Raw genomic sequence first — 27271 nt, 5'->3', positions numbered from 1 at the left:
AGAAGCCGCCTGGCTTCCCGTCAACAGCTTTGCAGGCAGCACACCACGGCCCAGGAGATGTGGGTGCACACCCCACCCCTGTCTCTCGCTAGCTAGGTCTCTAACGGCAGAAACAGCGAGTGTGTGTGATGAGGAGGTGGCGAGTCATAAACAGGAGCCCCCCACCCTTGTCCCCCAACCGGGATGGCTTTACAAGCAAGAAGCAGGCACAGGTAAATAAATAGCTTGTTTATTAGTAATATGTTACATTATTAAAGTGCATTGAGAAGAGATGCAGGGGCCAAAGCTGGAAGGCCGCCGGCCCCAGGCCCTGCCCTGGGCTGGCCAGACACAGCCAGAGAAGGGCCCAGCTCTCTGTTGAAATCCACGGACAGGGCTGGGGGCAGAGCCGTGCACCTGGAGAGCTTGGCCCAGGCTGTCCCCACCGGAATTCACAGTTTAGCCTAAGTTATAACATGTCCTGAGCTGAAGGTGGGAGACTAGGAGCATGGAAGCACAGCCCCTGGGGAAGGGGGCTGAGGGGAGGGGAGGGGGCCCCCCCGCCCCCCAGCCCCCAATGCCAAGGGCAGAGTCCTGGAACCTCCCCCTGAGGACCCGGCTCCTCCTTCTATATGAATGTGGTGAACCTAGGGCTCAGTTTCTCCTTCATTTTCCCCTGTCTCCCTCACCCGACCCCCTCCCATAACTGCCCCACACTGGGGACTGGGACCATGCCCCCCTCAGACTGGGATCCCAGGGCAGAGCCAGCTCATGCCACTCTCCTCGAACCCATGCCTGTCCCTAGACTCTTATCCCATCCCCGGAGCCTCAGACTGGGACCCCCCCCACCCCAGCCCATTCCTTTCCCCAGTCCCTCCCTGTCCCACCCCACCCCCAGCATGTAGTTTTGGTATTTTCATACAGATGCAGTCAGAATTAGCTATACATGAAATAAGCCTAACATAAAAATAGAGCTTTTTCCGTCCTTCTGTCCGGAAAGCAAACATCCTTCAATAAACATGCAAGACGGCTGCCTAGTGGGACCCAGGGCTGGTGAGGGAGCCGTAGAAGGCAGCCCTGGGCCTACAAGAACAGCAGCTACCCCCAGCCATGGCAGGAGGGAGGAGGAGGGGGCAGTTTGCGTATAGAGAGTCCGATGGACTCGGGCCTCAGCCCCAAGGTCCAGAGCCTGGGGCCCAGCTTCCCTTTCCAAATCCCGTTCTGGCCCGTGGACTCTTGGGCTGGGAACATCACTGCATTTAGTCAAGTCTGAGGAGGAGTTTTTGAAAAGTAATCTCCAGAAGGTAAAATCTTAGGTCACCAATGCCCCAGCTTCACAGTCAGCGCCTTCACTCTGTGGCCCCCGCCACCCGTGCCCGCTCAGGCCCGGCAGCCGCCTGCGGCTGGCCATCTCCAGGCCTGGTGTCCTTCATCAGGTTATGCAGTCCCCCTGGAAGAAGCATCGAGCAAGGAGCTCGCCGGGCCCAGCCGGCTCTGGACGGGAAACTTTTCTAGTACCTCTGAGGCTGCAGGAGCCTGTGCCATGCCCAGCCCCAGGGGACCTTAGTGGACCAGCAGGCCGAGAGTGAGCGTGGGCAGGACGCCCAGCCAGAGGGAGGCGGCCAGGGCCCGGGCCCGACCCAGCAGGTGCTCGGCCATGGCGCCGTCATCGGGCAGCAGCTCCCAGTGCTGAGCCTCACGGAGGTAGGAGCCCTCCTGGGCCTCGCAGTGGTAGTGGCCATACTGTCGGGCTGTGAGGTTCTCGATGAACAGGATGCAGTTGGGGCTCTGATGGCCCGGCTCGCAGCTCTGCTCCACGTTCTCCTCGTGGCGCCATGAGTAGGTGGCATGACGGGACTCCATGGGGCAGCTCAGGTAGTAACGAGAGTTCCGAGCCAGGGAAACCTTCTGCAGTGGGGCCCTGTCTGGAGCGGGACGGGGGAGGCAGCCGTGAGGAGAGGCCGAGGGCTCCCAGGGCAGACTGTATCCTCCTCTGCTGGCTGGGCCTCCAGGGCCAAGGCTTCTAAATGAACACAGTGCCAATCTCCTCCCCACTCTCCCCTGCCCCCTCTCAACAGCCACCCTCCCATACGACAGGGCCCCCTCTCCAGGACTGTCCTGCCCCATCTGCCTGGGGCCCCCAGGGCCAGGCCATGTCTCTCTCAGACAGGGCTGTGCCACCCTCAGCAGATTGGGGCCCAGCAGGGCCAGATCAGGTACCTGGCTTTGGGTTGGGGCATTCTTTGTGTGGCTCAGCTGGATTAATGGACTGCAGCACCGGCCTGGAGTTGGAAGGGGAAGAGAAAGCTGAGTGGACAGGAGGCCTCGGGTCTGGCCCCCCATCCCTGTCCTCGTTCCCCACCCCCCCCCCCCACTCAGAGGAGGTTGTGGCCCAGCACCGAAGCCTCCTGCAGCCCACTGACGCTACCCCCACTCCTATGTCCACCTCCTCCCAGGAACAAGGGGTCCTGGCCAACGTACCCTTGGGAGCTGTAGATGGAGACACAGCGGCCCTGGTCCCAGCCACAGTAGGGGTCTCGGGCCATGAGGCAGCCATGACAGCCCCCGCCGTAGACCTCACACAGGTCCAGGGGCACCTGGCTCACCTCCCACTGGGAGCTCACATACAGCTTCCACTAGAAGAAGAACACAACTCGGGTCAGGCCAGGGCCCCCAGCCCCAACAGAGTTCTAAGTCCCCAGGCTACCCTCCAGGCTCTGAGCCCTGGGGCCCAGAGGCTCTTAAAAGGACACGCAAATCACATGCAAAGGAGCTCTGTCCTCAGCTGGCCATCGCTGGGTAGCTCCATAGGATACAGTGGGGTGGGGAGGCTCACCCGCTCAGCGTCCAGCGACATGGCCTGGATGGCGGCCGGGTGGTGAAAGGGCTGGATCTCCATGATGTTGAAGGCAAGGCTGCGTTCCCGCTCCCCCGACTCCACCACCTTGTGGATGGTGCCCCTGTCTGTGGGCGAGGGGCAGAGGGTCAGCAGGCCGGTGGGCAGGAGATCCCCAGAGCCAGGCAGCCTCCCTCTAGGCTGTGCCAACCGGGATAGTCGGTGGAGGAGGGCTGGGAAGTCATGGCTCAGGCGAGGGTCACAGGACTGGGGTGGGGTGAAGCGGGGAGAGGGTGACTGGGAGCCTGAGGGCAGCTCTGAAAGCTTCCAAATCTGGGCCACAGAGGCCATCCCAGGAGGCCCAAGGCTCTACCAGTCCACAGGGGCACAGAGCCGACTGTCCTATAGGCACAGCCCCGAGAGCCTAAAACCCGTGGGTGGGAGCCCATGTGCATTAGCATTTCGGTTGTTGAATCCTCCACACCCTTAAGAGGTGGGTATTATCCTCCCAGTTCAAAAAGGAGAAAATGAGGCTCAGAAAGGCTGAGCAACTTGCTCAAGGTCACACAGGTGGTGACCAGAACCCAGAGGCATCAGAACCCTACCCCTCAGCTCCTTCTATGATTCCCCTGTTTCCTGGACTCTTTGGGGATGTTTTCTTTAAATAAACTTTTCATTTCGGAGTAATTTTAGCTTTACAGAAAAGCTGCAAAAATAGTACAGACTTCCCGAATACCCTTCACCCAGTTTCCCCTAACGTTACCGTCTTATGTAATTGTGGTACATTTGTCACAATGGAGCAATCGACACTGAGACATTACTATTACCTCAACTACAGACTTTATTTGGATTTCTTGGGTTTTTCCACTAATGTCCTTTGTCCGTTCCAGGATCCAATCCAGGACTCCACATTGTATTTAATCTTAGGGGATTTTTTTTTTTAATTTTTATAAAATCTTAGATCTAAAAAGGGCCAGGCCGCCTGCCTCTGAGGCCACGCTCTCTCCATTCATACCTGTCAGGGACTAATGGGCATCCTGACCCCCGGGCCCTCCCGTTCCCACCTCACCCGCTGTCCCAGTTTCTAGAATAGCCTACCTCCCCCATTCCTCCCTCCCAATTTCCCAGGGCATCACTTGCCCCAAAAAAGCAGTCAGATGATGGGATGATTGCTTGCCTAGGATTCTCCTTTATGTGTCTATGGCCCCCCTCCGCAGGCTCTGAGATGTGGCCAGACGCTCCTCTGTCCTGACAAGCCCCCAGTCTTGCCACTGCCTTTGCACACACTGCCTGCTGCAGCCCCATAACTGCCTCCCACAGCTTCTCCCAAATGGGTGAGCCTCCTGCTCTCTGCAGAGGGCTCAGAAAGTTCTATTTCTCATCTGGCCCTAATCCTTCCTGCTGCAGGATCCAACATGGCATCTCTCCAATGGCCCTCACACCAAGACCTCATCACTCACGTGCGCTCACCTCCCAGGTCTGCAGGAAGGGAGCCCACAGCCAACCTGGCTTTCCTGGTCCTGGCTCCTGCTCCCATGCCTGTGTTGTGTGACCCTTCCTATCCGACACCCCAATGCCCTGCCATCGCCTGGCTGACCACAGAAGCTAGGCCAGCTGCCGAGCAGAGCAAGGACAGGGGCCCATGGGTGCAGCCAGGATGAATGGAGGAGTAAAGAAGTGGGGTCTCAGGACCCAGAAGCCGGACCCCTTGGGGAATTCCTTTCCTGGAGGCCTCTAGGAGTCAAACAACCAATAAGGCCACCATGGCCCTGAGAAGGCCACAGAGTGAAACAATAGCAGGAAGCCACATTGAGGAGGAGATGTGAATAACTGAGGGGTGGGTGCCTGAGGCCCTGACTGCTAGGCTCCTGGGGGGAGACACTGCCCTTTCTCACAGCACCACCACTCAGTCTCAAGGAAAGCCTGTGGCCCCACCAACACTGATCTCCATGCTTTCTCCCAGCAGCCCCCTTTGCCCACAGTCTGGGAGCAAGAAGCTACCAAAAACTCAGCTCAGAGCTGGCTCAGCAGAAAACTACCCCCCGGGGAAGCCCCCTCTGTGGTCCTCTGCAAAGCCTCCGCTGTCTGGAAGCCCCTCCTCACGGCTCACTAAATTCTTGGCATCCCACATCAAATGTTTCCTCTCACCTGCATGGTCCCCAAGACAAGGAGAGAGTTTGATTTCCTCCTTCTGCCTAGCAGAGGCCCACAGGATCCCAGTGACCAGGTCCTTCCTCCTGACTTTCCATTTCTCTTCCTACCCCCTTCCCCGGGTCAGACATCTGGACCAAAGCTACGCCCAGCTTTGCTCGGTCTTGCTACATTTCTGCCTCTGAATCCCCACGCTTGTTCTCCTCCCATCCTAGGATACCCTCTCCTCTTCCCTTTGCCCCCACCTCCCCTCCACAGCCACACACACTGACACCTGACAGCTCCTGGTCACTCAATTCTTCCTTCCAAGTATAAAGTTCCAACCAGATGCCAGTGATATCATTCCCTATACGTTTCATATCCGTTTTTACAAAGCAGGCCAGAAGGTCCTGGGGTAGCCCCTCACCTGTGGTTAGGTAAAGCACGTGGAAGGTCTCCCCATGGCTGGCCTGCATGCGGTGGACAACCACTTTCTGGTAGTGGTACTTTGAGTGGAACAGTGGCGTCTTCAAAGGCCCCATGGGCTCCACTCTCTGTGCCACCTCAGGGTGACTGTCAGCCACCTGGAAGGTCTCCGTGGGTATGGGCTGCCGGTCTGGGAGACACTGGGCAAGGAGAGCAGGTCCAGGTTAGTCAAGTGGCTGGGGGGGCGGGGCTGGGGCCTGGGCCATGGTGGGCGTCACAGCTTACCTTGCCAGGCCGAGGGTTGGGAAGGCTCGAATGGTAGCCCTTGAGTGAGGAAGTACGAAAGACCTTGTCAATGTCACCAAGGGAGTACACACAGACAGCTGAGTAGTTCCTGGGGGGACACAGAGACCGCCTCACTGGAGGGCCCAGGACCCACCCACCCTCATTCACCCAGGCCAGCCCAGCAAGCCCGGGGCCTGAGAGTTATGAAACACCAGAGAAGGAAGGAGGAAACGAGAGAGGAAGGGGGAAGGGAGAGAGGGAAGTTTAACCAAATTTCTCTCTGTCACAATCTAATCGCCCAACTTGTGGTCTGTCACAGAATCACTGAGTTCAGAGGCTAACCCCAGGGCAGGAGAAATCCCAACATACGCATTCCTGTTAGGTGATTCGCCAACCTCTCTGGACACAGCTAAAGCACACTGATGCCCAACGGGGCCACAGGCCCGTCCCCTTCCCAGCCTGGCTGGGTCTACCTGCCCAGGGGCAACAGAGCAAGGTTTTGGCCTCCCCACCCTGTCCCCCAACTCTCCTCACAATCACCTGACACTTTTGCCTGCCTTGTTTTCAATCAATGAGAGTGATTAAGAGGTGTGAATTATCAGGCGCAGGCAATGCCTGAGCAGGTGTGATAGCACCCAGCACCTAAGAGGCCTCAGCAGCCTCTTCCCAGCGCCCAGCACCCACTCTGAGCACATAGCTGGTGGACACACAGGCACAGGCGCAGTCACGAGCACGCACATGGCATGTGTGCGCACACCCGTCGTATACAGACTCACAAACACACCAGTGCACGCACCTCCCTGAACACTGGCTATCCCCCACCCCATGCCCAGCAACGGCCCTGTCCCTTGAACCTGGAGTCCCCACTCGTGCCACATCAGCCTTCTCCTCAGCAGAGCCCAAGCCTCTTAACCAACGCCAGCTCCAGCCCCAGCCCCAGCATGAAGGTCACTCACCAAGGGTTGGAGAAAACACCATAGACTCTCGTGTCCCTCCACTGGCCATTAGGGTCAGGGAGCAGAAAGACGTCCTGCAGCCTGTTGAAGTTCTTGTTGGTGGTGACATCGCTGCACACCAGCATGGCTTTCAGGAAGGTGTTCCACTTGGAGACCGACAGTGAACTCTCGCCGCCCTGGTCCCCCTGAAAGGGTGAGGAAGAGGAGGCCCTCAGCACCTGCCCACGCTGCTGCACACACCCGAGGCACCTGCCACCAGGAATGCCAGCGCCCAGGCTTCAGAGGAGGAAAGAGAGCTCTGAAAGGGGCCAGGACCTGCCAGGGGACAAGGCACAGGTGCCTCTCCTCTCAGGCCAGGTCCTTGGGCCAGGCTGCAGCCGATCCAGGGCACAGGGCCAGCAACGGGGACCTGCAGGGTAAGGGTGCCAGGTCCCCGTAGAACAGATTGGCACCTTCACACAGGTGAAACAAACACGTGTAAACACACGTTCATACTCACGAACACACTCAAACACATCCGGCATGAATACAGACATTTGCACACCACCACACATGCACAAGACCCCCTCTTTGCCCACGTACAGATGCATGGGCCTTCTCGTGCACACACATTTGCTCCCACAATCCCACTCCCAGACTCACTCGCACATTTCACGCACTCCTTTATGGAAACACGTGTGCACACCTGACCCAGGCATGTATTCCCTTGCTCCTGTTCAGGCTCAGACACACACTCTTGCCCACTTGGCCACACACTCACCCTGCATAGCTGGGCCACACGGGACACATTGAGAGGAGCCTCAGGGTTCTTGTCGGGATTGTCCTCTCGGAAGAAGTAGTAGATCTTGTCATCATAGGCCTGGTCTTGGTGCACAATGGTAGCCTTGATGAACTGGGGGTCTGCCAGAGACACAGATGAATGGATGTGAGGCTGGGAGCCTGCCCAGAGGACCCATCCCGACTCTGTGCGCACGCACACACACACACACACACACACACACACACACACACCTAGTCTCTACAAACAAACCCAGAGCAAATCAGACCTAGACTAAAACTCAGAACATCAGGTCCAACAGCCCAAGGGGCCTGAGACTCTGCACCCCCACCCCACACTTGTTTTGCCCTCTTCCACAAAGATGTCATCGGCCCAGGAGCAATGACTTCATGCCTAGGGACTGGGGGGAGGTCCCTGGGGGCCCCTATGTCACTTCTGCCTAATTGGCAGAGCCCTAATGAGAAGGAGGAGGTGTGGCCCTGACATGAGCTCAGCAGAGGGATACGCTATGGCTCTTGGGGACCCCGTGCTGGGTCTGCAGCTTCCTCTGTTTTGCTCCCAATGTGTTGGGCCCACCCTGCCTCCACACCATTGTCTCTGTTGGTCCCCTGCTCCCTTAAAGACAACCTCCTCAGCTCTGGGTACCTGCCCCCCGTTTCTTGAGCAGGCTGTGGCCCAGCAGCCCTTGGGGAGCCCTCCTATGGAAACTGAGGGCTCTCCATCTGCTGCCCTGGGCATTCACACCCCTTTAGCCCCCACAGCCCAGCCACAGCCCGACTCACTCTGCATAACGGTATCACTGGTATACAGCTCAATCTCGCCCTGGATGCGGCGGAACCGAGGGATCTTCCCGTTGAACTCCTGCTTCCGGATTGTGGAGTACACTTCGTCCCCTGGGCATGGTGGGAGGGGCATGGGTAAGGGCAGACAGCTCCTAGAAGTCCCTCCTCTGAACCTGGGCCACTGGACACAGAGCTGACCACCCTCCCCCAGCCCAAGGCAGCTGCCCTACCATCAAACAGAACCAGCGAGTTCTCATCTGGGCTGAAGGGGGCATAGCCTCTCTTTTCGCCAAGCGACTCCACGGTGCCGTTCACCTGGGGGAGACGAAGGAGGGTCAGACAGCACATGATGCCATGGCCACCGCTTCCTGTGGGCGCCAGCTTCCCAGCCACGATCCCCATCCTCCCAGGGATTTGATACAAAGTGAGGCCAGCCTCAGAGTCCCCCCCCCCCAGCTCCTTCCCAACGTGGTGGGGGCAGAAGCCCACCCAGACGAGGGTGAGCTGACCAAGTGCACGGGGAGGGGCCTTCTCACCAGGCTCCAACAGCTGGGGCGCCGGGCATTGGTGCCACAGATGAGCAGCCCCTCACCCTTCCTCTCCAAGAGCGTGATGTAGTTCTCACAGTCCTGCCCGAGCAAAAGGGAAAGAGAGATGTTGGCTGGAGGCCCGGCAGGCCCAGCACTAGGACCCTCAGTCTTGGGGCAGGAGTCTTCGGATCTGAGCAGAGGAGGTGCCACTGACTCCAATGCCCCAAGAACAGCAAGGACACAGGGGCCTTGGTGAAGAAGCATGTCTCCCTTCAGAATTGGGAATCCTGGGGCAGGGCTACCTCTCGCCTCCCAGACTGTGGCTCCTGAGGTAGGGCCATGCCTCCTTCCCCAGACTCTCAGGGACTCCTGTCCCTTTTCCAAGGGGTCAGCCTCCCCTCTGTACTCTTCTCCCTCACTCACCCGCTTGTCCAGGCAGGACCCCTTCGTGGAGCCAATGTTCACCTGGAGGGGAGGGGAAAGCATTAGGCCATTCTGCCAAGGCAACATGCCTGTGTGTGCTTTCTATGCATCCTCAGGACGAGCTCGTTTTATAGATGAGCAACTAGGGTGAGTGATTTACCCAAGATCACACAGGCTATTTGCCCTGATACCCGAGCCAAAGCCCAGAGCTCACAGGCCAGCCCAGAGATCTCAGAAGATAGGGGCCATAGGGTTCTGGAGCCCTGGAGTCCTGACTGGGTCTCCCCCATCAGCACTACTCACTTGGCCTGGGAGGTTAGCTCCAGGCTTTTCTCCACACTACCCCAACACCCACACCAATCTGGACTACCTTTAGGGAGCCTCTCGCAGGGACCATATATGGAACATAATGGGGGGGGAGACCTGTTCAGGAAGAGATGTTAGCTCCCCCGGATTCCCTGAGGCCCCTCACCAAGGACAGAGGGGAGATGAGAGAAATGGGGCGGGGAGGGAAGGAGGAAGGGGCTCAGCTCTGTCCCTGGAGCCAGCAGAGGGGTCCAGGCAGAGGGGTCTAGGCTCACCGTGCGCATGGAGGCATTCTTGCCCTCGGGGAAGTCGAAGAAATAGATCTTGCCACGTCCACCCACCCACACGGAGGAGCTGCCGGGCTCGTGGAAAAGCACCGTGTGAGGTTCAGCCAGGCCAAAGTCCACCCAGTCCTGCCCTGCGCGGCCTGAGGGGGAGGCAATTGGCAGAAACATTGAGGCTGGGCCCTGGACAGGAAGAACCCCAACCCTCCCCACCCTGCCAGGCGTATCAGCACCTGCATGGCAGCTAGTGTTTGGGTCTGGGCTGGGGCAGTACCAGGACTCAGAGCCACGAGTGGGAGAAGTGAGGGATCCCCTGCTGGGGTCCAGCAACCAGCTGTCCTCACCTCAAAGCCAAGGCCCCTGTCCTACAATATGTGTAACCTCAGGATGAGGGCAGGATTTAGGGACCCCTGGGGAGAAAAAACACCGCCCACACTCACCACGCACATACACAGGCACACGCACACACAGTCGGCTCTTCCTGGGAAGCTGGGCTCTGGCAGGAGGAACCAGGGCTCCCCGTCTCTGCCGCCAGGACAGAGCAAGCAGCCACCTCCTTCCCCTGCAGGTAGCTGGGCCTCTAAGCAACCCACTTAGAGTCAAGGTTCCCAGGGATCACTTTGGTCAGAGCCCGAACCCCTCCTTTGGGAAGCCCTCTGCAACTCCTTCCCGCCCACCCAGCCCCTTAGTGAGCCGGTCAACTTAGATCAGAGCTAGAAAGGAATCTGAATGTCCACTCCTTCCCATGTTTACAGATGGGAAAATGGAAGTCCAGAAAGAGGCAGCCCAAGGTCACACGGTCGGTAGCAGGCACTGAACTAGAGCCCACGCTGCTGCCCCCAACTGGGCTCTGTGGCCTGGCCTGCTCTGGTCTGGTTTCACAGGGCTGCCAGCTCACCCCGGTGGGGAGAGATCAGCCCTCTCTCCCCAGCAACTCCGGGACAGGGAGCCCTTCACAGGGCACAGTAAGCAGAAGGGCTGACCGGGACACTTTTGCCCAAAAAAGAAACTGTCTGTAGCCACTGCCTCCAGGGAGGAGACGTCTCATCTCCGGTGACATTGCTGAGGTTGTCCTGGTTGCAAGGCTAAATTACAGGGATGGGACAGCCTGTGGCTGTGCCCCCAGCAATCAGCCACAGCTAGCATCTCCCCACCTCTGACCAGCTCTAGGCCTCACCCCAGAGCGCGGCCTGACCACTGTTTATTCAGCTGCAGCAATTTCAGGAGCAGCCAGCTTACCCAAGACCCTGAAGCAGGATGCACCACAGCCCCACAGGAGAGGACAGCCATTTCCCTGAGACTGTCCCCACCCCCGTGCGTTCTTGCTGCCAACCAGCCATTCCTACCGATTCTGCCTTCAAGGGGGGTGCACCCTGTGACCCATACCTTCGTTCCCTTTCCCTAAGCTACCTCCCTGCTCAGTCAAATCATCCCTGGAAGTGGGATATTCTCTGTCTTCACCTCAGCTGTGGTCTGGCTCACAGCACAGAGGCGGAAACTCGGCCCCTGGGGGGCACACTAGTCCAAGGTCACACCAGGAGGGAAGACAAGCTGCCTTATCCAGACAGTATTGGCTGGGGCGGGGGGGGGGGGGGGGTACATTCAGAGAGATGCAACACCGTGGGCCACAGAGAAGTGCTGAGCTCACAGCTCTCAGGTTCCCCTGGCTCTCCTGGGGCACCCCACACACAGCCAGAGCAGCTCAGCACATCAGGCCTCATCGTACCCCAGGCTCACCCCTTCAGCCCCAGCTGTGCAGGGCAGGGCTGAGACCCCGGCTCTGCACTGGGTTGTGGGGACGTGGTGCTGGCCAAGGCTCATGGCTGGCAGGTCTCAGCCCCCGGGCTCCCCCGCCTTTTCAGTTGGGGTAAAATTAAAGTGCTGGGGTCAGCTCTCTGGCTCCCCTTTTACCGGCAGCCAGCCAGAGATCCAGACGGTCTGCAGCCACCGCCCCCCCCCCCGCCCCCACTTCCCTAGCCAGCTATGGCCAGGGAAGGCTGCTTGTCTGCGTCTGGAGACAGGCTGGGCCCTGAGAGTCCAAGCCCCTGGAATCCTACCCCTCAAGCCACATTGGCCTCAGAGGAGGGGACTGCAAGGCCAATCACAGCTCTAGTGGTTGGGAAAGAGGCACCCGAGTGGCCCCTGAGGGACAGCTCTTGTCTGGGGGTCACGGTCCTGCCGTGGGGAATTTAGTCTGATGGGGGAAAGAAAGCCCTGCCCTGGGGAGTCAAGCCTGATGGGAGATGCATGGCCCAGCCCTGGAAAGCAAGGCCTGAGGGGGAGATCCGGCCCTACACCAAAATCCAGCCACAGAAGTGAGATGGCCACACCAAAGCAAGCCTCCCCAGATCTCATGCAAAACTGTTCTGGGACAGAACTCAGGACTGCTCACGAAGTACTTTTGAGGACACAATGGGAGGGAGGGTGAGGGCTGCCCGCAGCTGGGTGCAGCACCAGGCCCAGGGCAGTCCTGCACAGATCTGCAAGCCTGCGTCCCATTCCCTTTAAATCCTGGCTGCAGCAGCCGGGGTTGGGGGGAAGCAAGGGACTACTCGCCCCATTTTGCAGAAGAACAAACAGGGGCTGGCAGCATTGCCTCCCTTGACCCCCTGGCTCCTACCCCTCCCCAGTCTGCGCCTGGCAATGTGTATGGGGAGGACGGCACCAGCTCGAGGCCTTGGCCCATTCTCCACCCCTGCCCCAGCCTGGCTCCCGCACTGCCCGAGGCCCTCAAAGGGCCTGATTGTGCCCGGGAAGTGTCTGAGCGGCAGCAGCTCGATGAATACATGAAAGGGAGCTTTGTTCAGGTCACAGGAGCGGGGGCTGGGGGCTCAGGGGCAGGAGGGCTGCCTGGAAGTGAAGGCAGCACTAAGCCTTCACAGCCAGGACCCATGGCCCGATGGCACCATCACAGAGAGCTGGGTCAAGGAGGGGGCGGCATTCAAGGCTCCACCCATGCAGGGGTTGAGCAAGCCCAGAGGTTGCCCCTAAAAAGACCCAGCCAAGTGAGCAAGTGTCACATCCTTAAATGCATCTTTTTGCTTCCCAGTGAATCCATAGGGCTGGGGGAGGCAGATCAAAGCTACATGGGTCAGGAACAGGCAGGAAGAGAATTCCAGACAAGGGAACCAGCTGAGCAAAGGTGGGGAGGCTGACTGAATGGTGGGTACATAGACCAAAAGGTCCAGAACGTGATGTGGAGGGGAGGTACGGAAGCCCAAGGATACTGCCCATCAGTCTCCACTGCTGCCTTCTCCTCCCTTGGAGCAGGGCTAGGGTTGCAGGGCCAAGCTGGGGAAACCTCCCCTCCTCCAGCATCCCCCACCTCCTTTCTCTCCCTGCCTGACCAGCCCCCTCTGCTTCCCATCCTGGATGTCTAAAAGGAGCACCGTCTGGCACCGTGTCTCCCCCCTCACTCCCCGGCCTGACGCATTAGTGGCTGACTAAGTGGTAGCTAAAAGCTCCCAGAATAACCAGGGGTTCAGGCAGGGGAGGGGGCTAGGGGCACATGGAGAGGGCATGGCCCCAAAGGTGGGCCAGGCACCCACCCCATCCTTTCTCCTTCTGGACCCTCAGAAAGCCCCCTGAGTCCCCTCCCTCCTCACTGTGGCAGGAGCTGCAAGGCCCAGCCCCGGCCAGAAAGGAGGGTCAAGGAGATAGCTGGGGGTGGGAGACAAGATGCTGTTGGCAAGAATCAGACCTGACTGCTCTTGGAGCCACCACCCTCCTACCGCAGTCCCAGTGGCCCATGGGCTGGGGCAAGTCCGGGGTTCACACGCGCTGAGTTTTCCTAAAGCAGGCTGGCCTGGAGAGGTACTGCTCCTCCTCTCCTTCACTCTGTGTGTTGTCACCATCTGGTCCCCACTGTCCCCATACCCTCATTGCCTATGAAAGACGGGGGCAGCCCAAGGGGACGGTAGAATTGGGGCTGGAATGTATGGGATGTTGCTGTCCATGAAGGGAGCAACAAGGCAGGGACAGCCTTCCAACCTGACCCACTGACCCAAAGGGCCTTGAATGCTAACCTCAGGGAGCCTTTTGAAAGTGGGCATTGAGGCAGGCTCTGAGAATGGCAGGAATGTGGGCACGCAGCAGGGAATGCCTGAGTCAGGCAGCCTGGGGGGCCAGGGCACGGAGCAGGAGCCAGGCCAACCTCTGACTGGGGACCCAGCCACATCCTCCCACGACGGCACCCCACCCTGCATTGTCAGGCCCACCTCACACCCTCGCATACCACACACACGTGGCTGAGAAAGAGGAGGGAGTCCTCCTCCCCACATGCAGTCCAAGAATTAGCATGCAGCCTCTCCACCCTTTGCAACCCATACCCCACAGGTCAAGGTGGAAGAGAGAGGATCTGAACAATCACTGGGCTGAGAGGGCACAGAGGCCAGACACATGGCAAGGAGGGCAGAGGTAGGGCCAGGCTACAGCCCAGGGCTTCCGGTGCCCATCACCAGCTCCAGCCCTCCAGGACCACAGCCCGGACCTCCCTGAGAGCCTCTTGATTTACAAAACACTGTATATTGCTTCTTCCTACTTCCCTGGGTCATTTCCTGCTCCCCATCCTTCCCTCCCTGACCACCAGGTGAAAACTTGCTAACCTGATAACTGAAGGGAATCACCCACTCGCCCACTTTCCAGGTGAGCCCTGATCTCTCGGGAGCCTTTAGTAATCCAGGCCTCAAACCCTAAGGAGTGACTAATGGGGAAACTCAGCACTGCGTCAGATCAGCGGAGGGAAACTCTTCCACTGGGATGAGTGCAAATGAACAAGTGTTTCATCTCTGTTTCTCCAGATATGGCCAGGAATGAGGGCAGGAGAAGCCATTCCTATCCACAAGCCCAGTTTCCAGGGTGGCCCCAGCCCATGCCAAGGAGCAGTGATGGTTGCTCTTGGAGATCTGGTAACACAGGACAGAGCAACGTTCCAGACAGCTGCCTGGCAGGCCCTTGAGGTGGTACTTAGCTCATGGCGGAGTGACAGGTCTGCCTGTCTTCATCAGCCATAGGAACAGTGAACTGTGTGCTGGGCTGAAGAGGCACATCCTCCCACCCACCAAGGTCAGCTGTGGTGGGGAGGGGAACATATCTCACGTGTGGGCTCAGCCCTGGCTCCAAGAAGCCTGTGCTCCCTTTGGAAGCCAGGTGGCTGATTGTGACCAGGGCCTTCCTGAGTTCAGTTTCCTTCTCTGTGAATTGAAGAGGTTGATACCTGCTACCATCTAGGTTTTATGACCCACTCATGGTTCTCAGGACAAATCACAAGTCAGGGTTGAGTTCACAGGTCCTTTTGGGGAAGGTGGGATTATGAGTCCTGGAAAGGTCAGAGACAGCTTTTGGATGGAGGTGGGGGTAGCAGAAGAAGCCAACCTCACCTTCTGCCTCCATCAACTAGCCTGCCAAATTCCCCAACCACCCTGCAACGAAGGCAAGTCAAGTGTATGCACCCCCATTTTTTTAGTTACTTTTTTATTTGAGAGAGAGAGAGTGGAGAGGAGCAGGGGGGAGGGGGGGGTGCGGAATCCCAAGCAGGCTCCATGTTGAGCATGGAGCCTGATGAGGGGCTCGATATCATGACCTGAGCTGACAAAATCAAGAGTCAGGCGCTCAACCCACTGAGCCACCCAGGTGCCCCTGTACCATTTTATAGACGGGAAAACTAAGGCCCCTCCAAGCCGGCAAGGGCCATGCGCTCTCTGCACCACGCCGCTGTGCTCGAAGGGCCAGAGGCTTGGCTGGTGGGGAGACCAGCTGGGGCCAAGGCTTCAGGGGAAAGGGCAGTGTGGACAGCAAGCTGTGGGGGCGCCAGTCTGACACCAAAGCCTACGTGGAGCAGGGAGGATGTTCCAAAGCCAGGGAAGTCAGGAAACCCAGGATGAACATCATGTCCTGTCCACCTTCCGCCTGCTCTTCAGCCCAGCAGGTTCCAAAAGCCCCAGAGTAAGGCCGAGGTCAACTATCCTTCAAAGGAGAGGATGGGCAGAGGCATAGGGCCTGCCCTTGGGCCCAGAGCCAGGGCAGAGGTGGGGGAGAGGGCAGAGATGGCTACATCACCCTAGCAGAGGGAGGCAGACACGATGGGAAGACTTGAGAAACAGAAGGTTCCCCAGCTTACTCTTAGCCTGGGCCAGTCGGGAGAGTGGGAGTGGGCAAAGAGCAAGGGCAGGCACCCAACAGAGCCAGTAAGGGAGAGCTGGCAGGGGCCGGCTGCCAGGGCTGCATTTCATCAGAAATCAGAATGTCAAAGGAGGAGAATGACAGTGATGGCAACAGTGATTTTCCTACCACCAAACTGTTCCACTGCATTTATTATGTGCCAGGCACTATTCTTAAGTGATTTGTAGATAAATTAGCTCACTTGGTCATCACTGAACTCTTAGAAGGTGGGATCTCTTACTACCCCCATTTTATAATGAGCTCAGCGAGACACAGAACTTGAGTAACCCGCCCAGGATCACACAGCTGTTAAGTGATGGAGGTTGACTCTCAGGCAGCTTGATTCTGGAATCTGTGCTTAAAGCACTGCGCTCCATAGAAGGGCCCTTGGAAGCTTCCAGGCCAGTGCCTCCCACACAAAAGAGAAGACTGGGGGGCAGAGAGGGTGGAGCCTGGTCAGAGGCCTCTTGACCCATGAAGGCCTGACCGCGATGCCCCAAAGAGAGTGTAAGAGCGTGGGCGTGCAGACCCGAGGCACCAGGGATTAGGGGTGTGGGGTGGGGTGGTAGGGATCTGGGGGTGCAGCACAGCACTGAGTGCTGACCAGCATGACTAATTAGGAAGATAAATCTCTTGAGATCTCTACCCAAAATAGAAAGCACTGTCGAGCCTGAGGCAGACCACAGTGAAGGGCAGGATATGCTCATGAACCCTTCCTTATTATCTGTCCAGCCAGGTTCCTACCCAACCAGCACCAACCAAAAACACTCGCCTCCGCCCCTGACCCCTCAGCTCAAAAACCCACCATGACTCTCAACTGCCTACCCAGCAGGGCCCTCCCCCTCTACCTGGCAGTCAAGGCCCATCTCTGCTCATCTCTGCCAAGGCTCTTTCCCTCCTCCGCACCTTTGCTTGTGCTCTCCTTTACCTTGATTGCCCTTTCCCCTTCTGTCTGTGCACATGGTCTTTCCTGTCCTTGAACACCTGGTCTCAACCTCCCTGGCTTTAGGAAGTGTTCCCTACTGCTCCAGCCCTCACTGCTCTGTCCTCCCTCTGACCTTGTGCTATATACCATCTGGCACACACCATCTTCTCTCAGATCACCTGTCTGGTGGGATTTCACCTGGACTGTGGGGTCCTGAAGGTGAAGTCCAGGCTTCCTCTCGCTCTGTGGGCCCCGGGCCAAGCCAAGGCCAGGGCTGGGCAAGCAGGGACAGTTTAGATAGTAGGGAGGGGCAGACTGGGGTAGTAGGCCACGTCGGAGGAACTAACATCTTGGATGAAGCTCCTGAGCCACTGGCAGCGTGCTTAGTTTATCACAGTGACCTTCCTTCCTCACCAGGCTGGCTCAGAGCCCTGGGCCCAGCAGATAAACAACATGAGTGGTTCTCTGCGCCCCACCTTGCCCCCACCACATACACCTGCCCTTCGCTCTCAGTCTGGATCTTCCTCTCACCCCACACTGACCTGTCCTGCTCTCATCTCCTGTCACAGTCCGTGGCTACACCTACAGGCTCCAGATCTCCCAGGTGCCCTCCTAACCAGGCAGCAGGCCCACCTCTCCAGGCACCTGTGTGCTCCCCAAGGGCAAACCCAGGCCTTCTCCTGCTCTCTCCCCTAGAGAAGCTGCACAGACCTAGGCACGGGGGCAGGTGCTGGCTGCCTCCACAGTGAGGGCTGCCCCTGAGGGTGTTAGCACAGAGCCCGAGCCCCTGACTAGAAGCAAGGGGTGCAGGAGGCAGGGTAGGATCAGCCTAATCCCAGGCTGCCGTGACAGTTAAACCCAGATTAGCCCGTGACACAGATCAACCTGCCCTCAAGACCTGAGGCCCAGCTGCCCTGAGGAAAAGACCAGAGGAGGCACATCAAGCTGGCCCAATCTAAAGTCCTGAAGGGAAGATGGTCATGGCCAGTGGGGATCCTGGGAGCAGAAAGCACTGGGGCCGGAAGAGTCTGGGCTCAGCCGAGCTGGCCGAGGAGCAAAGTGCTCAGTGAGCCCCAAGCCTGGGGAAAGAGCATGTAGACAGACAGACAAGTGAAGGGAGGCCAATAGCTGAGGCCAAGAGCAGGCTTGGGCAGAAGATACAGTCCTGGTCCCAGCTCTGCCTATGTCATTGGGTGACCTTGGGCCAGTCTCTGTCATCTCTGGCCTCAGTTTCCCCATCTGTGGAACACGTCAGGGAACGTGTGGATCTCTGACATTTGTCTTCTGATGTCCTAAGCTCTGCCCCATCAGGCTGTGTGGGTTGGGAGTCATTCAAGAAGTTTCCTTGGAGGAAGTGAGACAGAAATGACAGAAAGGAAGAGAATGGGGTGCTGGGACAGATGACAAGCAGGGCAGTGGCCCTGAGGCAGGAAAACATGGGCGCTGGGGAGCGGTGAGGAAAGATGTGTGGGAGACAAGGTAGGCATGGGGCCCGGCCACCACGCAGCACTGGGGAAAGCAGTTTCTCTGTCACTGTGTATTCGAGGTGAACTGTTCAGCGCATTAACGTGAAGGGATGGAGGGGCCTCACGGGGACAGACAGACGTGTCCAAAAAAGGAAATTAAGAGAAGGGGAAGCTTTCCGGCCCCCGAGCTGCCAACAGAGCAGAGGAAGTATGGTCAGTCTCTTGTGACATAGCCAGACGCCTATAGTGGCTGACATAAGGGACACAGGGCTGGGTGTGGAAGACAGGACGTCAGCTAGGGCCTCAGCTGTCAACTGTAGGGCCACCCACTCCCACCACTGCCCTCTGCGGGCTGCTGGACCCCTTCCCCTGGCTGAAGCCTCAGCTTACCACCTGCACATTAGGGGTCCTGACCCGACCCTCCACAAAGAAGGGTACCCAGTTCTCCCTGCTTCTCCTGGGTGCCCAGAATTCTGCCCCACACCTGCCACGTCCCCTATGCCCAATGACCTACCCCTGCTAAGGTGACCTTCTCCTGGAAGGGAAAGCTGGTCAGAGGAAGGGCATGCTGCCCTCAGCAACAGGGCCTAGATCTTCCCCACAGGGAGAGTCTCTGGTGAGGAACAGGCTGCCTCATCGGCAGAACCTGGGCAGTCAGGAGTTAGGCAGAAAGCTCTGGTCTCCCTGGACCCAGCCCTGGCTTCCCATCAGGGAGCTAGGACACTCGGGAGGCCTTCCCTGCCAGATCCCTCTTCCTGCTGGCTGTGTAAGGTCAAATGGCTCACTTCAGATGTCCCCTCCTGCAAGAAACCTTCCTGGAGCCCCCAAGCCCTGGCTAACTCACGTCTCCCTCCTGGAGACACCCACTCAGCTCCTCTCCTCTCCCTGGTCCTAGTTGCAAGTTTGTGAAATTATGTCACACCAGGTACTTCCTCCTGTCCCTCCCCTCCGAAGCTGGCTTCTACTTCTCCTGACATCCCAACTTACCACCTCTCCGGGGAAGCCCTCCTTGATTGGGCAGACTGGGTTAGGTACCTCCTCAACCCCCATAGTTGCCCTTTGTTACAGGCCCTGCCACATTTTATTGTAACTGAAGGCTGACCTGCCTGTCTGCCTCCCCATCTACCCTGAGAAATCTACAAACTTGTCTACTTTCTCATCCCTGGGTCCCTAAGCCCTGCTCTGGGACCAATACAAGGTTGGCCCCAGCAAATGTCAAATATGCTAAATTACTATGTCCACCCTGGAGACCACAAACCAATGAGCCACTTCCTCCAGCTGATTCACAGCCTTCAGCTCACAAGAGAAAAAGATAGGAAAGAACACAGAACTCAAGGATTTCCCCTGACTTCCCAGGTTTCAATTTCTCCTCACCGCTAAGGTTTGAACTGGCCACCACAGCCTCTGCCCATCCCAGAGAATTCGCGCTCTGATAAATATAAGCTCCTCCCTCCTTCTGCCCACTTTGGACATTTGAGGAAACTGAGGCTCAGAAAAAGGCATGTACGTGCCCAAGGTCACACAAAAAACCAGGTCAGAGCTAGGACCAGAGTCAGGCTCCTGACCTCCCATCTCTTTTCTCCAAGCCGTATAGTCTTAAACCCGTGCCAGCATCCACCCCACCCCAGCCTACTCTCAGAATCTTCACTATCCAGGACAGAGGGGCCACACAGCTTGGCAGGACGCTCCCGGTGACATCACCGTACATCTCTCCCAGCTCTCCCAGCTTAGGAAACCCCCCTCTCCTCCTGGGAATTGCCCCCCTTCCCTGGTTCTGCAGAGGGAGTTCACCTTGAAGGTGATGAGCACATCTAAGTCCCCAAGGGGGCAAGGATTTCCACTGGAAATGCTGATGCTTGGGGAGCCCCAGCTGTGACCTCATCTCCTGGAGGAGGTGACAACAACCCCCTGCCCTGGGGAGTCGCCCCATAATGGCTCCCCCAGCAGCCACCAAGTCAACAATAACATCCTGTTGTTTAATTGGACAAGGGAGAGCCCAGAACCAGCTGGGCAGGTGGAGATTGGAGACTGGGCACTGTTTCTCTCGTTTCATGCTGGCTCACCTCTGATCTTGGGGGTCAGGACCTTCCTCGGCTTCTCCATCTCCTCCAAGCAGGATGGAACAGGAGAGGGGTGCACAGCTTACATAAGCATGCCAACACAATCTCCTCTAGCCCCTGCTTGCAGGGAGGTAAGGCTCACACCTGGCATCTGTGACCAGTTCATGTGTCAGTGATGCCCTCCGAGGACAATCTCCAGAGCCCTTCCTGATCTGGCAAGCTCTGAGGGTCAGAGACAGATGCAGAGTTCAAGGGAACCCAGCAGGTCAGTGATGACACAGTCCTCTCTCTCCTGGCCAGGTCTTCATCAGGCTGAAGAGGCATCAGCCTTCCCAATAAGTGCAGGCTGGGAATCTCTCAGAACTCCCTGATTCTAATCTTTCCCTGAGGCTTAGGAGACCAAGCAACAAAAAATAAATGACAGAGAAGAACCCTCCGTATCCACTCCAGTCCTTGCACCTATCCTGGCTTAAAACTAAAACTCTAGTCTATGCTTCATTAAAAAAAACTGGCTCCAGAACTACCATTATCTTTGATCTAGTCATTCATGGAAGTCAATTCCCACAGCACCCCAACCCCTGCAAGACAGGGACCTGGCCTACAGCAAAGGCTGGAGGGCCCTCTTCTCAGCCTACTCCCCTGTTTGCGCTGCCCAAACCCATTCCTGTCCGACTGCCATGTGTCACCCCACAGGAAATAGGAGACAGCTGTCAGCCAGGCATACCATCACCAGCTGGTGGGCCTGGGGGATAGGCGGATGGCAGGGTCCGTCTGGCCAGTGGGGCGCCTGGCACTGGTGCAGATGAGCAAAGACTGCCTTTGGACAAGATAGGTGAGGGGGTGGCAGATCCCAGTAGGGATCAATAGTGCATTATGAAGCAGAGGGCACGGCCAATGCGGGCCTCTGTGGTACAGTTGTGAACTGCGCGCAGGGGAGAGGTGGAGCTGGGCTGGGAGCTTTGCAAGTGGGTAAGAGGACTGAAAGCAGCTTTAAATAGCCCCAGGGTGGGGACTAAGTGCCCAAGATGTGGAGGTTCACATTAAGTGCTAAGATGTGGCTGCGCATTAAGTATAGGGGGAGGGGTCTTAGGAAGACTTGGGGCTAGGAACAAGCAGAGCCAAATGCAAGGGGTTGGGTGCAGGGGGGAGATTCCAGAACACTCAGATATGGCCATTTGCCCTTTTCAGAGTGCCCAAATGCTGTGCCGTCCAGGACAGCCAAGGGGACGGAGTCAAGGCAGGGATGCTGGCAATGCAGAGAAAGCCTGGGCTGGAGCTCATATGACTGAGGGGTGGGCAGGTGTCCACCATGAATAGGCGACCAGAGGTCCAGCTTCCTGCTCTACTCCTACCAGAAATACCTCTGGCTGGGTAGCAGAACTGGCCCCCAGAGTCCCTCCTTTATGGCCAAAAAATTGCCTAAATCCTCCTCCCCTCCCTAACTCAGAAATAGCACTGGTCCTGTGCCAGATCAGAGCCCCCAGTTTGCACTGTGAGCTCACACACTGCGGAGTGACCTTGGGCAAGTCACATTCCCCCCGCTGCAGCTGCAGATCAGGCTACTTGTTTTGTGTGTGGGATTTTTTCCTCTCTCTCTGCTAAGAATACCTGCCCCAGATAATGCTCAGGCTCTGGCAATTCCTGCAAACCGCCTCAGGCATCAAAGGGCCCCCAGCAGGGCCAGACCAGACCAGTCCCCCAGTCCCCCAGCCCCCACTACGAGTCCACCACCACCACAGGGAGTCTGCAGTGCCGCCAAATTTGGAGGACAGAGCCCTGTCGGTCTAGGGGCGGGGAAGCATTTGTGTGCAATGCAGGGGAGGGGAGCTCAGTTCCTGGCAGCAGAAAGACTCAAACCCCACCTAAGCCGGCTTTCTGACCCATTGGACAGGGGTCTAAAGTGAGGCGCCCCTGGGGGAGACTCTGGTCCCCCAGTTCACATATCTATCGAGGCCTAAAAGCTGCACTCCCTCCCCAGATCCGCCACCTGGGGGTCCTAACGTCCGTGCCCCACCCAACGGGCACTGCCCCCCAAGCTGGCGCCGATTCCTGATGACAACTGCCACGTGCAGACAAGGGGGGAGCGGCCGGTCCTGGCATTGCAGAGGCAGCGCCCGGGTGCCCCAAGCCTCCGCACCGCACCTTGTCCCGGCTCGCCACTGGGTGTCCACCCCTTTACCCGGCCCGCGCTCGGGGCCGGGGCGGGGGCGGGGGCAGGCAGCGGGGTCTTTGTTCCCGCAGCCGGAGCGCAGCGGCGGCGGCAAGGGGTCCGCGCCCCCCTTGCCGGCCCAGCCTGCGCTGCGTGCGACAGCGGAGCCCGCAGCTCAAGAAGAGGAGACCTGGGTGGAGGTCCCGGCCGAAGAAAAGGTCCTGTACAGAGGTCCTAGCGCTGGAGGACCGAGAATGCCTCTCGGCCGAGAGAGGGGCCCTCTTCCTCCCCTGCGCCCCTGCGCTGCGGTTCCCGACTGGGGGCGGACTTGGAGCGACTTAGCCGGGGCTCCGGCCCCCGCCGCTCGCTCGCCGCAGCGTTACAGCCGCTCCAGCGTGCCAGCGCGCACACTCACACACTCACCCAGACCCACACGCTCCCCGCGGGGACAGCCCGGGACCCGCAGCGCAGAGCACGCACTCCCTCCGGTGCCGCACACTCTGCACCCACCCCGCGCGGCGTCCGTTCCCTTTCCCCACCGGCCGCGCGGCGCCACCTACCTTTCCAGACAGCGGAGATGCGGGGTCCGCTCCTCGGGTGGCCTTGGGTGGCGGCGGCAGTCCAGAGCAGCAGCAGCAGCTGCAGCAGGAGCCAAGACCGAGCCAGCCGGCCGGGAACGCGGGCGCGCGGGGCGCCGAGGGAGGCGCATCCGGGCGGAGGCGGTGTCATCCCGCAGCCCGGGAGCGACAGCGGCGAGCAGCCGAGACTGAGCCAGCGCCCGATCGCAGGCTGCTCCCAGTGCAAGGAGGCGGAGTCAAATTCCTGACCCTCCCTCCCCGCTTCCCCACCCCGCAGCCTTTCTCGCCTCCCTGCTGCCCAAGGGGGGCGCAGTGCCCGCAGCTAGGGAACCTTCGCCACCCTCTCCGGGGCAACTCCAAAGGGAGAACCCGGACCGCCAGGGACAAGACAGACGTGGACTTCTCTGATCGGTGGCAGGCCCTGTACCCTCTCTGGGCCTGAAATCCACTCCCCCATACCCCATGAAAGGGTTGGCCTAGAAGTCGGGAAGCACCTCTCCTAGGGCATGGACCAGGTAACTGCACTAATGGCCAGCTAAGTGGTTTGGCCCCTGAAAGCTGTGGTTCTCAGAGGACAGGCTAGCTTGAGTGTACACGGTTCCCTCGGAGACTATATGGAGGAGCAAGATGCTTTCCCCTGGGGGAAAACAGGCAGAGGAGTAGATGATCTGTGGGGAGCACTCAGCACCCCATCATTGCTCTGCAGTGAGAATGTGGAATTTTCATCTTGGCCTGACTCCCTCCCCTCTCCCTTCTCCTCCCTTTCCCAACCAGCAGCCTTCTGGGCTGCCTCCCCCCAGCCAGCTGGTGTATGCTCAGAAAATCCAAACTCATTTCCATGTGAGTGGAGGGGGATGTAATTAAGAAGTCCCCTTTCCCAAGTAGAGAGAGGGGAGCCTCCTGCATTCCCAGGACTCCTTGTCCTGGAGGCAGGGTCAGACCAGCTTTAGGGAGTCTCTGCCCCCAAAGCATATAGAGCTCAGCCAAGCAGGCAACCTGATGACTGAGTGATGATGCCCGGCAGGATCCAGACCCAGTCCCTCTGCAGTTGGGTGGACAGTCCAGGCAGTTCTGCCATCAGCTCATCCTCTTAGAGCCACGTGGCTGCCCTCTATAAGGGGTCTCCTCTCCTCGGGCCAGAGAGCGCCCAGACTCTCCACCTCTGCTGTGCCTGAGGGAACCAGGGATGGGAATCCCACTTACCCAGGACTTACTGGATACCTCTCCCCAGGCAGGCTGGGTAGGGAGGACGTAGGAGGTAAGGACTGGGGAGAGGAGGCAGGGTGAGGAGGCCGTAGCAGAGGTACACATGGGCCTCTAGGACCCACACGCCTAGCTGGACTTGATTTATACGCTTCAGATACCATCGAAGACGGATATAGGCTGCCCAGGCCTCAGCCCCGGCTCCAGCCTTTTGCCTTGTGCCATGGCCAGAAGAGTTTTCTTACCAGGAAGTTTTGCTGTACCATTCCATACTTTGTTTCCAGCTATCCCCTTCCTTCTTCCCTAAGGGCCCCAAGATACCCGAACAGGCCAAAAGGTGAAACCAGGATGCCTCTAGAGACCGGGCAGGACTAGGTTCCTGGGTAGGGCCAACAGCTTCCTGATGCCCAGAGTACAGTGCCCCAAAAAAGAGGGAGGCTATGAGCAAAGAGCCCCTCCCCAGGCCACACCCAAGCCCGTGGCCCTGAACCCAGCAGCATGTCCTTGCCCCGGCTCGTCTCCATGACATACTCTCTCTCCAGCCCAGGGCCTCATCTGCTGAACTGTATGGCCTCCAAAGTCTATCCTCTCTGCAAAGATAAAGAAAATTAAGAAATCACCTGTGCCTGCCTTTAAGCACTGAGAAGTCAGACTTAACGATCACATTGCCCATGTGCTAGGCAACTCACAACACACAACCCACTTCCACCTACCTTATCCCCACCAGTTTTACATTCTCTCCCTCACCGAGGGAGGGGGCACAACCCCATATTAGAGGACACTGAGGCACAGGGAGGGGGAGGGATTTGCCCAAGGTCAGCTGGTAGAGCCAAGGTGGACCTGGGTTTTCTGACTGCAACAAGCAGTGGCTGGCGCTGAGGTTACTATGTGCTACGCATGTTTCACAGCCCCACTTTAACTCAGTCATCTTCAGTCTTGTAAGTAGGTGCTATTGTTTGGCTTCCTTTGCAAACAAACAAACAAACAAACAAACAGAAACCAAGGTACAGAGAGGGAATGTGATGTACCCAAGGTCACACAGCTAGATAGAGAAGGGCTGGGATAGAAGCTCAGGTCATCTCCCTGGGGCCCACACCCTTATCTTCTTTTTTTTTTTTTTTTAACCTTTGTTTATTTTTGAGACAGAGAGAGACAGAGCATGAATGGGGGAGGGTCAGAGAGAGGGAGATACAGAATCTGAAACAGGCTCCAGGCTCCGAGCTGTCAGCACAGAGCCCGACGCGGGGCTCGAACTCACAGACCGCGAGATCATGACCTGAGCCGAAGTCAGAAGCTTAACCGACTGAGCCACCCAGACGCCCCCCACACCCTTATCTTCTACATCATCATGCTCCACTCTCAGTGCACTGCACCCTGTTGCTGCTGCCTGCTGTGTGTAGCTGGGATCTGGATCCAGATGATCCTCGGAAAGACACAGACAGGGCCCAGGTTACCAGGTGCCAGGCTCGGGCTCAGCCTCCCAAGCAACAGGGCAGCAGATGGAAACTGGGGTAGATGCCAGGGAATTTTCTTTTTCCAGGCTGGGGTGGGGATGAGGGGGTAATGCTGAAGATTGTTCCACCTCATGCCCTAGGGTGGGCCTCTGGCTGGGCTTCTCCATGCCTGGCTTAGCACCTGCTACACCAACGGGCACCCCTGAGCCAGCCAATCTAGGGGCAAAGGGCCAGATGGCAGCCCACTCCTGGTTGGCTACAGGCATCCAGGGAGGTAAGGACTGGGCCCGTGATTGGGGCAGTAGCTCTACAGGAGAAAGCAACTACACTGTGGGTATAGTGGGAGCAGGTACCCAGGGTGTGCAAAGCAGAGGACTGGTGTTTGGGTGTGGACTTTGGTGTGCCTCAGGCAGCACGGGGAAATCAAATGAGGATGGCACAAGTGGTGACAAGAGCCTGCCTGCCTCAGTGGAGGCCAAGGCTAGCTTTGGGGCCTGGACCAAGGGTGGGGGCATAATCTCCACTCACAGCAAATGGTGGGAAATGAAGGAGCAGAGGAAGCCACAGATGTGACTGCAGACAGATCTGAGGGGAAGTGCATTCCTATTGCCCTCTTTCCCATGGCTCCCCACATGGGGGAGTCCGGAGAGAAAGCTGGGAGAAAAGCCCCTAAATGGTGCAGGGGCTCCTATTTGGAGAAAAAGACCTTGAAGGGGTCTTCCCTGTGGGGAGCTGAGGCACAGCCAAATCCGGAAGACCCCTTAGGAAGTCAGAGAAATGGACACACACCGACCTGAAGTTCATGGCCCCATAGCAGCATCGGGACCCCTCCCCAGACTTCCAAGCAAAGCCTTGCAGGGCCCTATCAGAGCATTCCTTCTCTCTCCAAGCTTTCTCTGATCCCCTCCTCAGTCCTGATTCCATGGGTCTTCAAAGGAGTGACCTGCTTCTAACAAGAAGCCCGTCGTAGGTATAAGGCACCCAAGCCCACAACAGCCCCTTCGTGCTAGACCCACCATGTTAGGAGGTCTCATGTCCACTCACAACAGCAGCTCTAACTGCACCCCCTCCACTAGCACGGGGCAGAGACCAGGGAAATTCTGAGAACAGTGAAGCAGAAGGGGGGTGGGGTGGGGCTGGGGAACACCAGGAGGGCACACGCTCCATCTACAGAGCAGTTGCTACTTAGCCCCAGGCTATAGGGGCCATGGGAAAGTACACCCAAGATGACAGGCAGTCTCACTTTTCACTGGAAGCTGAAAACTGAGTTTATGTTGAAACTATCAGTTTTAAAACAGTGGCAAAAAAAAAAAAAAAAAAAAAAACCCAAAAAACAAAAACCAAAAAACTCAAGTAAAATGTTTATGACCACCCAGGCCATGTCTGGAAATTCCAACTTACTGTGTGCTCACTGTATGCAGGCCCGTGACTATCTCATGGGCACAGGCATAGACACAACAGCGGCTGCCTCCCCTGTACTTGGCCCAACCTCCAAAGACCACATCAGGGCTTAGGTATGGACCACATGATTGTACACACAGGACACCCTCCTTGGCTTGCGC

At 57.9% G+C, this 27271-nt stretch overlaps 1 protein-coding gene across 1 annotated transcript; it reads right to left on the bottom strand.

Annotated features, from left to right (window-relative positions):
- Window positions 1–213: 213 nt before the first annotated feature.
- Window positions 214–23264, bottom strand: SEMA7A (semaphorin 7A (John Milton Hagen blood group)). Its single transcript, XM_019441474.2, has 14 exons — window positions 23035–23264; window positions 9707–9858; window positions 9126–9167; window positions 8709–8801; window positions 8403–8487; window positions 8173–8283; window positions 7373–7512; window positions 6613–6797; window positions 5657–5765; window positions 5373–5571; window positions 2816–2943; window positions 2461–2615; window positions 2200–2261; window positions 214–1904 (listed from the first exon to the last, which is right to left on the bottom strand). The coding sequence occupies exons 1-14, from the start codon at window positions 23201–23203 to the stop codon at window positions 1543–1545; spliced, it is 1992 nt and encodes a 663-aa protein (XP_019297019.2). The 5' UTR covers window positions 23204–23264; the 3' UTR covers window positions 214–1542.
- Between the last annotated feature and the right edge of the window lie 4007 nt (window positions 23265–27271).

This window comes from Panthera pardus, unplaced genomic scaffold, assembly GCF_024362965.1.
Source record: "Panthera pardus isolate Hobbes unplaced genomic scaffold, ASM2436296v1 HiC_scaffold_24, whole genome shotgun sequence".
NCBI lineage: Eukaryota > Metazoa > Chordata > Mammalia > Carnivora > Felidae > Panthera > Panthera pardus.
Note: the sequence above shows the minus strand (reverse complement) of the source record. Positions and strands in the feature narration are given on the sequence as shown.

Excerpts from the sequence above, each read along its gene's own strand:
- SEMA7A (XM_019441474.2), bottom strand. The coding sequence starts at position 23,203 with ATGACACCGCCTCCGCCCGGATGCGCCTCCCTCGGCGCCCCGCGCGCC. Across the intron at positions 6,798-7,372 it reads GTGTGGCCCAGCTATGCAGG|GGGGACCAGGGCGGCGAGAG; the intron begins GTGAGTGTGTGG and ends TCACCCTTTCAG. Across the intron at positions 1,905-2,199 it reads ATGCCCCAACCCAAAGCCAG|ACAGGGCCCCACTGCAGAAG; the intron begins GTACCTGATCTG and ends GTCCCGCTCCAG.